Source organism: Phyllobates terribilis, unplaced genomic scaffold (assembly GCF_046119375.1).
Source record: "Phyllobates terribilis strain yellow unplaced genomic scaffold, ASM4611937v1 Scaffold_9__5_contigs__length_417890890, whole genome shotgun sequence".
NCBI classification, from domain to species: domain Eukaryota; kingdom Metazoa; phylum Chordata; class Amphibia; order Anura; family Dendrobatidae; genus Phyllobates; species Phyllobates terribilis.
In genome coordinates, this window is record NW_027362769.1 from 163311618 (window position 1) to 163324914 (window position 13297).

General features: G+C 42.5%; 1 protein-coding gene across 1 annotated transcript in view; it reads right to left on the bottom strand.

Annotated features, from left to right (window-relative positions):
- Positions 1 to 1840: 1840 nt before the first annotated feature.
- Positions 1841 to 13297, bottom strand: part of THSD7B (thrombospondin type 1 domain containing 7B) — a 760515-nt gene continuing 749058 nt past the window's right edge. Inside the window, exons 24-28 of the mRNA XM_073647255.1 lie at positions 12983 to 13078; positions 9401 to 9483; positions 5615 to 5804; positions 3493 to 3580; positions 1841 to 3117 (exon numbers count right to left, since the gene is read on the bottom strand). Coding sequence (XP_073503356.1) covers positions 3036 to 3117; positions 3493 to 3580; positions 5615 to 5804; positions 9401 to 9483; positions 12983 to 13078 — 539 coding nt within the window. The 3' untranslated portion in view covers positions 1841 to 3035. The remainder of the gene's footprint in view (positions 3118 to 3492; positions 3581 to 5614; positions 5805 to 9400; positions 9484 to 12982; positions 13079 to 13297) is intronic.

The following is a 13297-nucleotide window of genomic DNA, read 5'->3' on the forward strand; positions in this document are numbered from 1 at the left end:
CTTGTTTGGTAAAACTGCTCCAGGGAAGCGATTCAGCGAGCGCTTGGTCACATGAGCGAATTTCCAGCCTGAATTAACAGCTCCTTGGAGCTAAATGTTCCTGGCTGCGGCGGTTCCTGTATCTGTGTATTGCTGCAGTTGTATAGTTTGTGCACATATTTAGCTCCGTACATTTGCAGTATTACACAGTGGTTATACAGCTACACTATCCCATAATGGTATGCTTAAAGAGAACCCTTCAACAAGTTATGGGGGTAATGGTATGACTGTATGGGCGATGGCCCCCCAATAAAAATGATACCTTATTTGTAAAGATCCGATGTGCCAGTCATTAGAAATCCAGCATAGAAATCATATGCAAATCAGGCTGGGAGTGCACTGGGGGCGTGTCTATGAATTTTGAAAAATCTGTTAAATATGCTCCTAGTGCACTTCTAGCCTGATTTGCATATTATTTTTATGCTGCATTTTCCCATAACTGGTACATAGGATCTGTAAAAAAATATATATATACTGTATATTTTTCTTGGGTATAGCCATACCGCTACAACCATATGTAAGAATGCCGATGGGTTCCCTTTCAATTATAAAACTGTTCCCTTCTTCTGTCATTTGCTCCACTTTTGGTCATCATCAATGCGGTGTGTGAAGGAAGGGGGCTGGTGACTGTAGCTGAGCCAGCCCCCTTCTTTTTCTGTGCAGAGAAGCTGCGATAGAGAAAAGGCCTGGCGTAGCTATTAACATGAGTCAGTCGTCCCCGTCACACACGGCTGTGATGATGTTAAATTTGAAAACCTAAGAACACTATTTTGGTTTTATGTGTTTTTTTTTTCCATTACCATAGCTTTCATACTCTAATCTAATTAATATATTCAAAAAGAGGTGATTTTTTTTTTTTTTTTTTTTTAACACTAAGTCCCAAATCCCCTCTATAGCACTAAATTAAAAATAAAACACTCTGACTATTTTACTTGAGTCACCACTAGGGGGAGCTGCAGAGTCAGCTGCATACTGATTATACATAGACTTTGATAATGAACCAGTATGCAGTGAGCTCCCTCTAGTGGCGACTGCAACACTTACTTTAAACTTTTGTCTGTAGAGGGGAATTGAAGCTCCTAAACAAAAACAAAAATCTGAGCTCGGACTACGATTCAGATATATTAGGAAATTAATCAGCATTGAATTTTGGACCATGGACAAAGCAGATGGACAACCACACTTTAGTTTATGGGTCCTCCAATAATTTGCTCAGCAGTGAGACTTCCATGAGAAGACATGAAAAAGCAATGCAATGTGTCCCTTTGGACTGTCCATTGATTCCAGTAGACTTCTTTACTTGGGTTCCCAAAATGCCCAAATAGGACTAGCACTAAACTTTTTCAAGAGTTCTTTTCGCACATAGAAGTCCTGAGCTGTAATGGCTTATGTTGGAGATGCTCCGTGACAGCCGACCATGGCCAATTTACTTATGAGAACCCATCAATCAGGGCGTAACTACAATTGGTGAAGAGGTTGCAATCGGACATGGGGCCCTGGAGTCTAGGGGGCACAAAATATATAAAAAGACCAACTTGCAATCATTTGGGGCCCCATTGGAGCTTTTGCATTGGGGCTCATGAGCTTCAAGTTACGCCACTATGACTAGTTGTGACACCGACGCCGAGGTTTGGCCAGTTACGTTGACCATATTCACAACCTTTACAGCAATGCCACTCTATGTAGCGTCTTTACTGCATCATGTCCACCAAGACGGACCCCTCCCCCGCTCATAAGAGACCTCCCATGAGGCATCACCCAAAGCTCAAACACATGATATAAGACAGCGGAACGATCTGCGGAAGATTTCTGACTGACGTTTATTTGCAATAATTACAGAACCCATCACCAGTTTTTCGCTGAAGGCTTCACCGGTGGAGGAGGACGGATGATAGATTTGTACATAAATACAAAATTCGGGTTATAAATATATCACAAAATCCCATGTAGAAAAAACAGTTTTGCAGGTGTTAAAATGTGCGATCCACTATATACAATATATACAACTACATATAATACTGGGAAGGGGCAAGAGGAGCTAGCCGAGTCGCCAGCCTTCACGTGACGGACAGATGGCGGCAAGGCCAGGAGCTGAGAAACAATTGTATCACCGGAGCTTTAGTCTACGATCGTCATCTCCAAGTCGATAGTCTCCAGCTGCTGCGAAACTACAACTCCCAGCATGCACCGACAGCTGCGGAAAAAGTGTCAAAAACACATAATAAAGTTGGCGCTTGCCATGGGCTCCTGGTGCGACTCCGGATTCACTGCAAGAGCTTCTTGATTTGCTCCCGAGCACCGCGTGAATAGAACTTGCAAAGAAAGGAGGATCTGCAAACTTCACTTGAACGACGGGGACCTCGGATCGGCGTTGCACCTTAAAGTGTAACCCCCAAGTAATTTTTTGGAGAAAGCTGCGGCTCGTGGTAAGAAGGACTCGAGTCCAGCAGATTGGCGGCCATTCCTACAGGGCGACCCTCTGTCCTGGCACGTTCTCCGACCCCCTTGTATAATGTCCACGCGCTCTAATAGGTATATGAACAGGTCAGGAGAAGACCTCAGTAATTTTGTTTTGGACTGGCGACATGGACAGACACCATTATTGGAGCCGATGACTGTAGACTTTCAAGTGTAGGAATAAGTTGACTTAGGAGGTTTAATTCGGTCGCCCTGACGCGCGTCCTATACAGACCAAAACGCATCAAAATAAATCCTGCATTTTTTCCTCAATGTTTACAAGACGTCGGGGTCCAGATCGAAATGTGGCAAATTTTGCACGGCCCGCTTGGGTTCTCCATCCCACATGCTCCATATTGTCTCTTCATATACATTTTATAGATTTCACCCAGAAGAATTGCATCAACCAAAATTTTCCGTAATTTTTTTTGGTTTGTTAGTTTAGAATTCTTGGGAAATTTTTAACTTTTTATTTTTTTCAGTTCTTGAAACGACCGGAGCAGTTAAGGCAGCTGAATATTCCACGTCGTAGATGTGAGTTACATGTCGAAATCTCCGTCATAGGCCAAAGTGAGGGGCTTTTGCGGGGGAAATACTGTCTTCGGTTTTGATGGCTTTCTGCTGTAAGGTGGAAAACAGGAGATAAAAAATGTTATATAAACTGTCTACAGGGAAAATGTCAGGAATAAAAAAATATAGGAAATAATTTCTTCCAGAAATAGTGCCACACCGGTCTACAGGTTGTGTGAGGTATTGCAGCTCAGGACTTCAATGGAGCTGAGCTGTGATACAACCCATAGACAGGTATAGCACTGTTTTTGGAGAAGAAGTCCATGGAGTTTCCAAAAAAATTTGATCTGTAATTTCCATGGCCGAAATCTGCCCAGAAAGTTTCCAAAGCTCGTGACCAGGGGTTAAAGAATCACCATTGTGATTGCATGGGATCCAGATTCTGGTTGGATGTCACAAAATCTTAAAAAATATATATATACATACCAGACTAAGAAAGAAATGATGATGAGGAAAACCAAGATGAGGAAGCTCCCGACACATACGACGTAGACCCAGAGACTCACTCGTCCATCTGCAAACGAGACAGGAGATATGTCAGCACCAACGGAGACAACGCCAAACCTGACGAAGTGTAAGATTGGGTTTTCTGAGTCCTCTCTGCATTGTCTTATGGGACAAGACCCTGGTTGGTTTCTACCGACACCATTAGGATCTGCAGTGTGACCAAGTGCGGGAACGTCAATGGGACCAGAATCTTCTTTGAGGCGCGCTCCATGGGATCCTGACCTTCAGTTTTATCATTGTGATGTCTCCTCGTTTCTGAGACAATCCCTTACTTTTCTACAGCCTTCAACTTAACAAGATTGGGTCATCAGGAAATGATTTATTGTTTAAAGAGAAACTAAACTTTTTTTAAAAAAACTTTTGTTCAGCATGAAAAGTTACGAAACCAGCAAATCACTTTATTAGGGAATTTGTTTTTCTTCTTCTAAAAAAAAAAAATTGCTTCCAAACCCCGATTTTTCCCTGGTCTATTTTACTGCCTTCAGCTACCTTGATATCAGAACGTACTCATTTGGAGTACAGATGATGGCAGTGATGGATCAGCTCAGCACCGGTGTCACTAACTCTTGGGATCAGCTGCTGCAGGAGGTTGTTCTGTTGTGTTCAACATTCAGGAGGAGGACACTGGAGCTGACCCATCACTGCCATCAGCTGTACTCCAAATGAGGACGTTCCAATATCAATGCAGCTGGGGAGAAGCCGGGGTATCTAGAAGCCACTTACATGCTATTTTTTTTTTTACAGTAATGGGGACAAATTCTCTAATAAAGTGATTTGCAAAGTTTCAGAACTTTCCACGCTGGACAAAAATGTTTAAAAAAACAAAATTAAAGTTTAGTTGCCCTTTAAATCAAATAAAAAAAATATATATTTTTTTTTTTGTAGTTTTCTATATCACTTAAGAATAATAATAAAAAAATAAAAAAAGAAGGGTATGTAGCTGCAACTTCCCTTGTCTGTTAGTTAACCCTTCCCAACATAGCGCACAATGGAAACTATGTCGGTTCCTCATGGGTGGAGAGAGTCCAGGATCTGGCCCTGCTCCACATCCGCTGGGTGCCGGCTGTGCTACATCTGCCTGTAACAGCGGCAAAATTGCTGCTGTTTAACCATTTAAATGCCACTGTAAATCACTGACAGCAACATTTAAACGATGATTGCTGTATTTTTGTAATTGAGAATTATATAACCTTTCAATAAAAATAGAATTTTGAAAAAAATTGATGATTGCCGGCGCGCAATGGTTTCCTACGCCGGCCATTGTGATTGCTACCAGGTGCCTGATGAAGGCCCCCATGACTGTCATCTTGGTCCTCCTGTTAAGTAGCTTCATAGGAGAATGTCATTTTGTACAGTTGTATTGCAGAACATAGAAAAAGCGATGAAACAATAGCAGGTTCAAGTTCCTTGACGGAACTAAAAATGAAAAAAGAATAAAAATAGTTGTAGAAATATATAAAAATAAATATATATAAAAAGTAAAATTCACCACCCTTTATACAAAAATTGATCATATCTGATATTGCTGCTTCCGTAAAAATACACACAATACAAATTTGAATAAACTCAAATGGTAAATGCCGTAGAGAGAGGAAAAAAATGAAACGCTAAAATAATGTTATTTTTTTTGGTTGCCAAAAAAATGCAATCAAAAGGTCGTATGTTACCCAGAATGGTATCAACAAAAACGTCAGCTCGCTACGCAATAAACAAGCCCTCGCCCCGCTCCGTCACCCCAAAAATAAAAACACAAAGCATTGTAGAATATGGAGACACAAATTTTTTTTTATTTTTTTTTTTTTATAAAATTTCCCACATTTTTGTCTTAACTTAAAAAAAGGAAAAATAAAGCAAATGAAAAAAAATGTATAACTTTGGTATAGGCCTAGTCGCACTGACCCGTGGAATCATATATTTCTATTGGATTTGTAGGAAACAAAATCATTGTAAAAGGCAACATTTTTGCTAAACGTGTCCATAGGGTTGTAGTGGCCATGTTTTTTTTTTACAAGCGCCATAGACTTTCCGTTCTCATACTTGCCTTGGTCAAATAGCTGAATCGACCAGTTGAAGATCTCCGGGAGTTTGGAGTTGATGGGTTTACTCTTGGGAATATAGGTTTTTACATCAGCCTTCTTAGACTCGATGCCCGGGACCTTCAGGCAGTAGTCGAGGACTCCGCTCGATCTCATGATCTGCGTGTATCCGCTCTCGCAGCCGCAAACTCCGCTCTGCGGAACGGGAAATTAAGAAAAGATCTGATCAGCTCTGATATCCGATGGTAAACTATAAAAGACTTCTGTGGTGTCGCGCGCGCCGGCCGCCGACCACCTGTGGAGGAAACATTTCCGTAGGTTGAGTGCAATGAACGGTGAATGCAGCTCGAGCAGAAACATAAAGAGCGATTATTGATTTGTGTACAGCTGATCAATGTGGATCAATGTGGATGATAGACCCCAGACGGCTTTTCTGGTTTAAGGGTTATTGATGCTCTGTTTCATGTGCTGGCCTCTCCATGTCATGAATATAAAAAGAGAGAAGCGTTGGATGATTAAACTGCAGATATCAATGTATAAAAGGAAATGTATATATATACATTAAAGGGGTCACCCAGGAGCTTCTCAGGAGTGCAGGACCCCCATCCATGTATCCAATCCATATAACATGCCCAGCATAGCTGTGGTTTTTACAAGTAATGTGCTCTGATTCCAGACAGACTTGTAGGTTATTAAGCATCATACTGCTAGTTAGAATCTTGGTGTCCCACTTCTAAGGCTATTCACTCACACAGACACACAGACCCAACATCCAGCCTATATTACTGGAAGAGACACACAGACCTCACATCCAGCCTATATTACTAGAGGAGACACACAGACCTCACATCCAGCCTGTATTACTGGAAGAGACACACAGACCTCACATCCAGCCTATATTACTGGGAGAGACACACAGACCTCACATCCAGCCTATATTACTGAGAGGACACACAGACCTCACATCCAGCCTATGTTACTGAGAGACACACAGAGCTCACATCCATCCTTTATAACTGGGAGAGATCTCAAATCCAATTTGTATTACTGGGAGAAACACATAGACCTCCCATCCAGCCTATATTACTTGGAGAGACACACAGACCTCACATCCAGCCTTTATTACTGTGGGAGACACACAGACCTCACATCCAACCTATATTTCAGGGAGATACACACAGACCTCACATCCAGCCTTTATTACTGTGGGAGACACACGGGCCTCACATCCAGCCTATATTACTGAGAGACACACAGAGCTCACATCCATCCTATATTACTGGGAGAGACACACAGAGCTCACATCCATCCTATATTACTGGGAGGGACACACAGATCTCACATCCAGCCTATATTACTGGGAGAGTCAAACAGACCTTACAATCAGCCTTTATTACTGTGAGAGATACACAGGCCTCACATCCAGCCTCTATTACTGTGAGAGACACACAGACCTCACATCCAGCCTATATTACTGGGAGAGACACACATACCTCACATCCAGCCTATATTACTGGGAGACAGACACAGAGCTAACCTCCAGCCTATATTACTGGGAATGTTTCTCCCAGTAATATAGGCTGGATGTGAGGTCTGTGTGTCTCTCCCAGGAATATAGGCTGGATGTGAGGACTGTGTGTTTCCCCCAGTAATATAGGCTGGATGTGAGGTCTGTGTGTCCCTCCCAATAATATAGGCTGGATGTGAGGTCTGTGTGTCTCCCCCAGTAATATAGGCTGGATGTGAGCTCTGTGTGCCTCTCCCAGTAATATAGGCTGGATGTGAGATCTGTGTGTCCCTCCCAGTAATATAGGATGGATGTGAGCTCTGTGTGTCTCTCAGTAATATAGGCTGGATGTGAGGCCCGTGTGTCTCCCACAGTAATAAAGGCTGGATGTGAGGCCCGTGTGTCTTCCACAGTAATATAGGCTGGATGTGAGCTCTGTGTGTCTCTCCCAGTAATATAGGCTGGATGTGAGGTCTGTGTGTCTCTCCCAGTAATATAGGCTGGATGTGAGGTCTGTGTGTCTCTCCCAATAATATAGACTGGATGTGAGGTCTGTGTGTCTCTCCCAGTAATATAGTCATCAATGTTAAAGTCCCAGACAGCTCCTATAAGTGAATGGGAACTAAGTTGCAGTACCCAGAATTGGCCACTACGCAGGGTACAGAGTAGTGCTATTCCTGCCGCATACACTATTTATTTCCAGCTGTCAAGGGGCCTTCAAATTGCTGATTAGAGGTTGTGCCGGGTCTCAGACCTCCGATCTAATATTGTTGACCTCTCCTGTGACTTGCCACTCTTACATACTCATTGTGTCTGGTGCTGCCATTCAGGCAAATTTTGATGTTGCAGCTAAACAATTGTGTTTCCCTTTAATGAAAGATTCTATTGCAAGTCTTTGCTACAAATCTACACTGAGGATGACAGAAGAGGGAAAGTAATTTATGCTGCTGATATAATTATTCATTGTACTCTGCAGACCGCACTGACCCGTATGGAGTTACATAGCGCCAGTCACTATTGGATCAGTATCCGGGACTATTATCTCTTCTCCCCGCAGTTCTTCCAGCCCGCGGAGGGTAGAGGTAGTCAGACCGAGACTCGGGGTCAACTCAGTGCTGAAGAGAAATCTAATTGATCACATAATTGCACTTTTGATCAATATGGAAAGACTTTTCTTATCTGTTTTGTGCCAATTTTTAACTATTTCACATTGTTTTCTCCATTTGTGTCCATAGCTGCTAAGAATATGCCGCTATTCCCCATGGAAAGAGAAAACAGTTTGGCACCAATGGACAAATGGCAAAGGCTTGTATCTGGCCCGGCAGCTCAGCACCATGGTAGTGAATGGAGCTGAGATGCAATACCGACCATAGTCAGGTGTAGCGCTGTTTCTGAAAAGATGCAGCCATGGTTTTCTAATCTTGGACAATCCCTTTAAGTGAAAGGAGCTGCAATACGAGATGCAGCCCAGGGTGGCGCTGTTTCTGTAAAAATAGCACTGAACTCATTGATGACTTTATATTTAGTGAGCGCCCCCTAGTAGAAGGATTGTTATCCCTGAACTGATGGCTTCTTCTGATTACTTCATGCCGGTATAAGGTGACAAGAAATCCACCAAATGTCTCATCAGAAGCAAAGGCTTCTGCTTTCTCCTCTGTGCTTTATACTGCAGCTCTGCTTTTCATCACAGGAAGTCATAACATTTGAGGCCAATTTTGTTTATCTAAATGATTGTGTTGAAAAAACTTTGCACCATTTGGCTTTTACGGGCTCTTTGTTTCCCTGTATTGTGTTGGCTGCAGAATGATTTCACTAAGAAACGGTCAGTGAGCTCGTTCTGACAGGGAGTTTGTGGCTTTTATCTTTCTTTTTCAGGGCTCTTCTTATACATTATTTCTTTATTTCAATAAATATCAATCGTTGAGTAGTGCCGGATTCTACTAAATTATTATATTATGACCACAGTGTTCAGTTCAACTTTGCATAAAGCGGATTTCAGAGAAATTACAGATAATATAGTGACAAACTCCTTGTCAGGGACAAGCTCGCTCATGGATTCTTAGTTGACTCGTTTTGGCAGCCAACGATGTACAGCGAAACGAAAGAGCCTGTAAAAGCCAAATGCTGCAAAATTGTTAATAAAACCCATTTGCAAAATGATCTTCAATAAGCGGAAATCAAGTGTGCTCAAAGCAATGTCCATGTGACCTATTACCCTAAACCTCCACTAGGAGGCAGCGTTTCCTTTCACACTGTTGCTTTCCTTCTTTTCTAAGTAGGTTACCTGCAAACAATACGAAAATGGTTTTCTGCACGGTGGGTCACAGTGTCGAACAGCTGCCGGCCGGGAGTTCGGAGAGCAGCCTCCTGCAAGGAGAAAAACATCAATACCTGATATTATTTAAGCCACTTTCTTCACCCTCTTCCCATCTCGACATCAGCCCTCTGCAAAATGTTCTGCGCTCCGGCTGTGTTTTTGTTCCTTTTGTGCCGGTGAGGAGGTTCGCTGATCCCGAGCGGCAGCGGCAGGTTCGATGCTGCAAATATTCTATTATATCGTGTGTTATACAGAACTGCAAGATGATAGCGGCAAGAGGGGAAGACGCAAACATTTGGAATATTTTCCAAAGTCTGTGACATTGTGTAAAGTTTTATGGGGCAGCGGGTAAAAGATGAAACCCTTCTATATTAGCAGATCCACCTTACTGCTATACGATCTGCGTATTGCATTGTGGGAGATGAAAGGGGTGCATCTTTTAGAAAAAAACGTTACATGTCCCATAACGCAATGTATCAGAGCATAGTGCATTATTGTTAGAGGGAATCCGTTACCAGGTTTTTGCAGTGCAATCTGAAATCTGGAGTGTAATTTAGAGGCAGAGACCCTGATTCCAGCGCTGTGTCACTTATTAGGCTGTGTGCTGTAATTTCTATACAATCAGTGTTTTACCAGCAAGAGATTATCACTGCAGGACTAGGTAGTCCAGCTAATCTGTGTAACCCCGCCCCCACCAGTGATTTACAGGAAGCTGCCAATCAGTGGTGTGGGCGGGGTTATACACAGCTCAGTATTCTGAGCACTGCTAAAGCCACAGCAGAGAAAACAGGGATTGTATCAAAACTACAGCAAGCAGCCCAGTAAGTGACACATCGCTGGAATCAGGGTCAAAGCCCCTACAACATACTGCTGTCAGATTACATAGCAAAAACCTGCTGATAGATTCCCTTTAAGAGGGTAAATTGAAAGGAGCTGATCAAAAACTGCTACATTTTAGCAGATCTACTGTAACACATAATGTTTTGCTGCATTGTGGAATATTTAGCTGTTTTGTAACAAGATGGATCTTTTACATCTTAACAGTAATGCAATTTTTTTTTCAAAAAGATGTGCATCCTAATCTCTTAATTGCAATGCCAAAAGCTCTGCTGCATTGCACTGTGGGAGATGTAACTTTTTTTTTGCTAAAAGATATTAGATCCACTATAATGCTTTATGCTGTTGAATTGCATTGTGGGAGATTTTTATTTTTTTTTTGCAAAAAGATGCACCCTTTACATCCTAACAGTAATGCATTAGGCTCTGCTACATTGCATTCCCCAATTATATTTGTATTCAAAGTCCATCTATTGTTTTAATTTTTCTTTGCAAAAATGAGCAGAATAAAAGATTTGGGGCATGTTCCTAAAATATTCGATAAGGCTACGATGCTCCATTACCTTTGAGCATAGCACAGAACTTCTGCACTCTTGGTAAAATCTTAATTGTGGGATGCTACCACTAGGGGTCGCTCAGTATTCTGCGTGATCCAATTGGAACGCCATGCAGATGGCCCCCTAGTGGTGGGAACACTGCAGCGCTACATTGGGCAAATGCCCTTGACTTGTCATCAATCACGTCTCTGGTTATAGCAGGGGATCAAAATATTATCAGTCCTTGGAATTAGGAAGACGGCAGCATATGGGACCCCTGTATAGGGTTTACAGGTTAATCCCCACCATCGCTGGTCCGGCTCTCAGACTGGATCCTGTCTTTTCTCCAGGGTCATAATTAAAGCTTATTTATCATAAATCGCAGATAAGTAAACCTGTAGTTTTTGGCTGCTGCCCATTTAATGGATGCAATAAATATATTTTGTCACCAAAATCAGTCATTTTCATTGGGTATGGTTTACATGGGACTGACCCGGTTTAAGAAAAATTTTCTGAAAATAATCAGTCTAATGATAAGATTGGGGAGAACAGAAACGTGTCGAGGGTTTTCCGATCTTATTCGAACATTAATAAATCCATATATAATCCTCGAGTCGTCCTTTAGGCTCGGATCGGGAACTTTTCTTGTTAAATTCACCCCCTCTCCATTATGACGTCCAATATTCTCAGAATCAGATTTATTTTGTGCCATGTCCATACAATTTAGCTCTGGGTTTTATGAACGATGCAATTCTGGTTCTGTGATATGAATTCTACCACATTTAGTTGTATTTTATAGCTTTTTTTTTTAATGTCATGTTATGAATTAAAATAAGTTAAACGGGTATTTTCACGTTTATGAGATAGAGAATAACTTCCCGATTATTGGGGATCGGCCACTCACCAGTCCATGTATTAACCTGGCCAATTTGATGCATTAGGAGCCAACTGGGGGAAGCTTAAAAGGAACCTAACAGTAGGTTTTATACCCCAAACTGTATATCTACATAATAGTGTTGTAATGCTGATGACATTTTTACAAAAATTTATTGTTAAATTGTTATGCAAAGGAAATGAGGCGGACCCTGCACTTACAGTTCCTCCGTCTCTCTCCCCTATTCCTTACCTCCGGTCAGTGATTGACAGGTCACTCTTCTTTCAGTGACCGGCCTCTCCCGACTGAGATCTTGTGTAAGTGCCGTTATTTCCCAGGGAGGCGCATGTACAGTAAGGTCCTGATGAAGAAGGCGGTCAGTGTCTGGTGTGATCTGCATAGCTCGCTAGACACTGACCGTCTGCTTCACTAGGGACGAATAAACTGAAGGAGTGAAGAAGATGGTCATATTGCAGATCAGGATCTTACTGTGCATTCACCGCCCTGGGAAATGCACTAGGTCTTGGGTGGGAGAGGCAGGTCACTGAAAGAAGAGTGACCTGTCAATCACTGAGAGGAGAGAGGCGACGGGCGGGGAAGAGAGGCGGCAGAACTGTAAGTGCAGGGTCCGCCACGTTGCACTTGCGGTCCATTTGCATAATAATTCAAAAATAAAATGTAAACCCACATTTCTAAAACAGTTTAAAAAGTTGAAGGTAGACATAAGTCCATCCAATTGTTCAGGGCTGTAGATGGAGCCTCTGACAAGTGGAAAAAGTGCAATATGAACATATTATGGGGGTCTGTGATTGGCTCTTTAAAGGGTAACTCTAGTTAGATGGTGCTGTTCTGGGCTTCTGTGGCAGCTTGGCTTTTTATGGGGGAACTCTGATTAGAGATAGTACAGTCATGGTGTTCTATTACTCCCAGACTCTTTTTTGGGGGGAAAACTCTGCTTATCCAACACTCGTTATGGTAAGATAGCAGCTCTCGGGTTATTTTCATTGTTACGGGGGTACTGTGGTTACTTTGCATTTCTTTATGGTGGAGTAATCAGTAGTGGAAAAACAGAAATTTTGCAGCTTACAAATCTAAAAAAAGAAAAATCTGAATTTTCCAGGTATTTATTTGATAAGCAGCTCAGTAACTAATGACTGCACTTCTTGGAAACCAAAAATCTCCAGAGACAGATCAGAGGCCGCGTCTCCGTCCTCGGAGACTTGACATTAAGAGATGATTAAAAGGTGAGATGGTAATAAATGTCGCTGGAGGACAGACGGCGTATGGGAACGACTCCTGTACCTGTAACGTTCATGCCGTCCGAGCGCTGGCACCAGACCGACCTCTTATTGTCCATCCAGGGGCTCATCCTCCACGAGTATCGGAAACACTTCCCCCCTGCGAGGAAGCAGATGAGCCGCGTTACCCCCCCGTCAGTCACCTGCACATTATCATTATCTATCTCCTCGAATTAGACGGAGGCGCCGGACTCGATCTCGGGGAGATGATATCTAATATCAGTGGAGCTGAGCACTCGGCAGACATGATGCTGGAGCCAAAAAGGTGCAAACGCTTCTAACGCGGAGCCGGATTCCTGGATTATTAATAAACACTAAG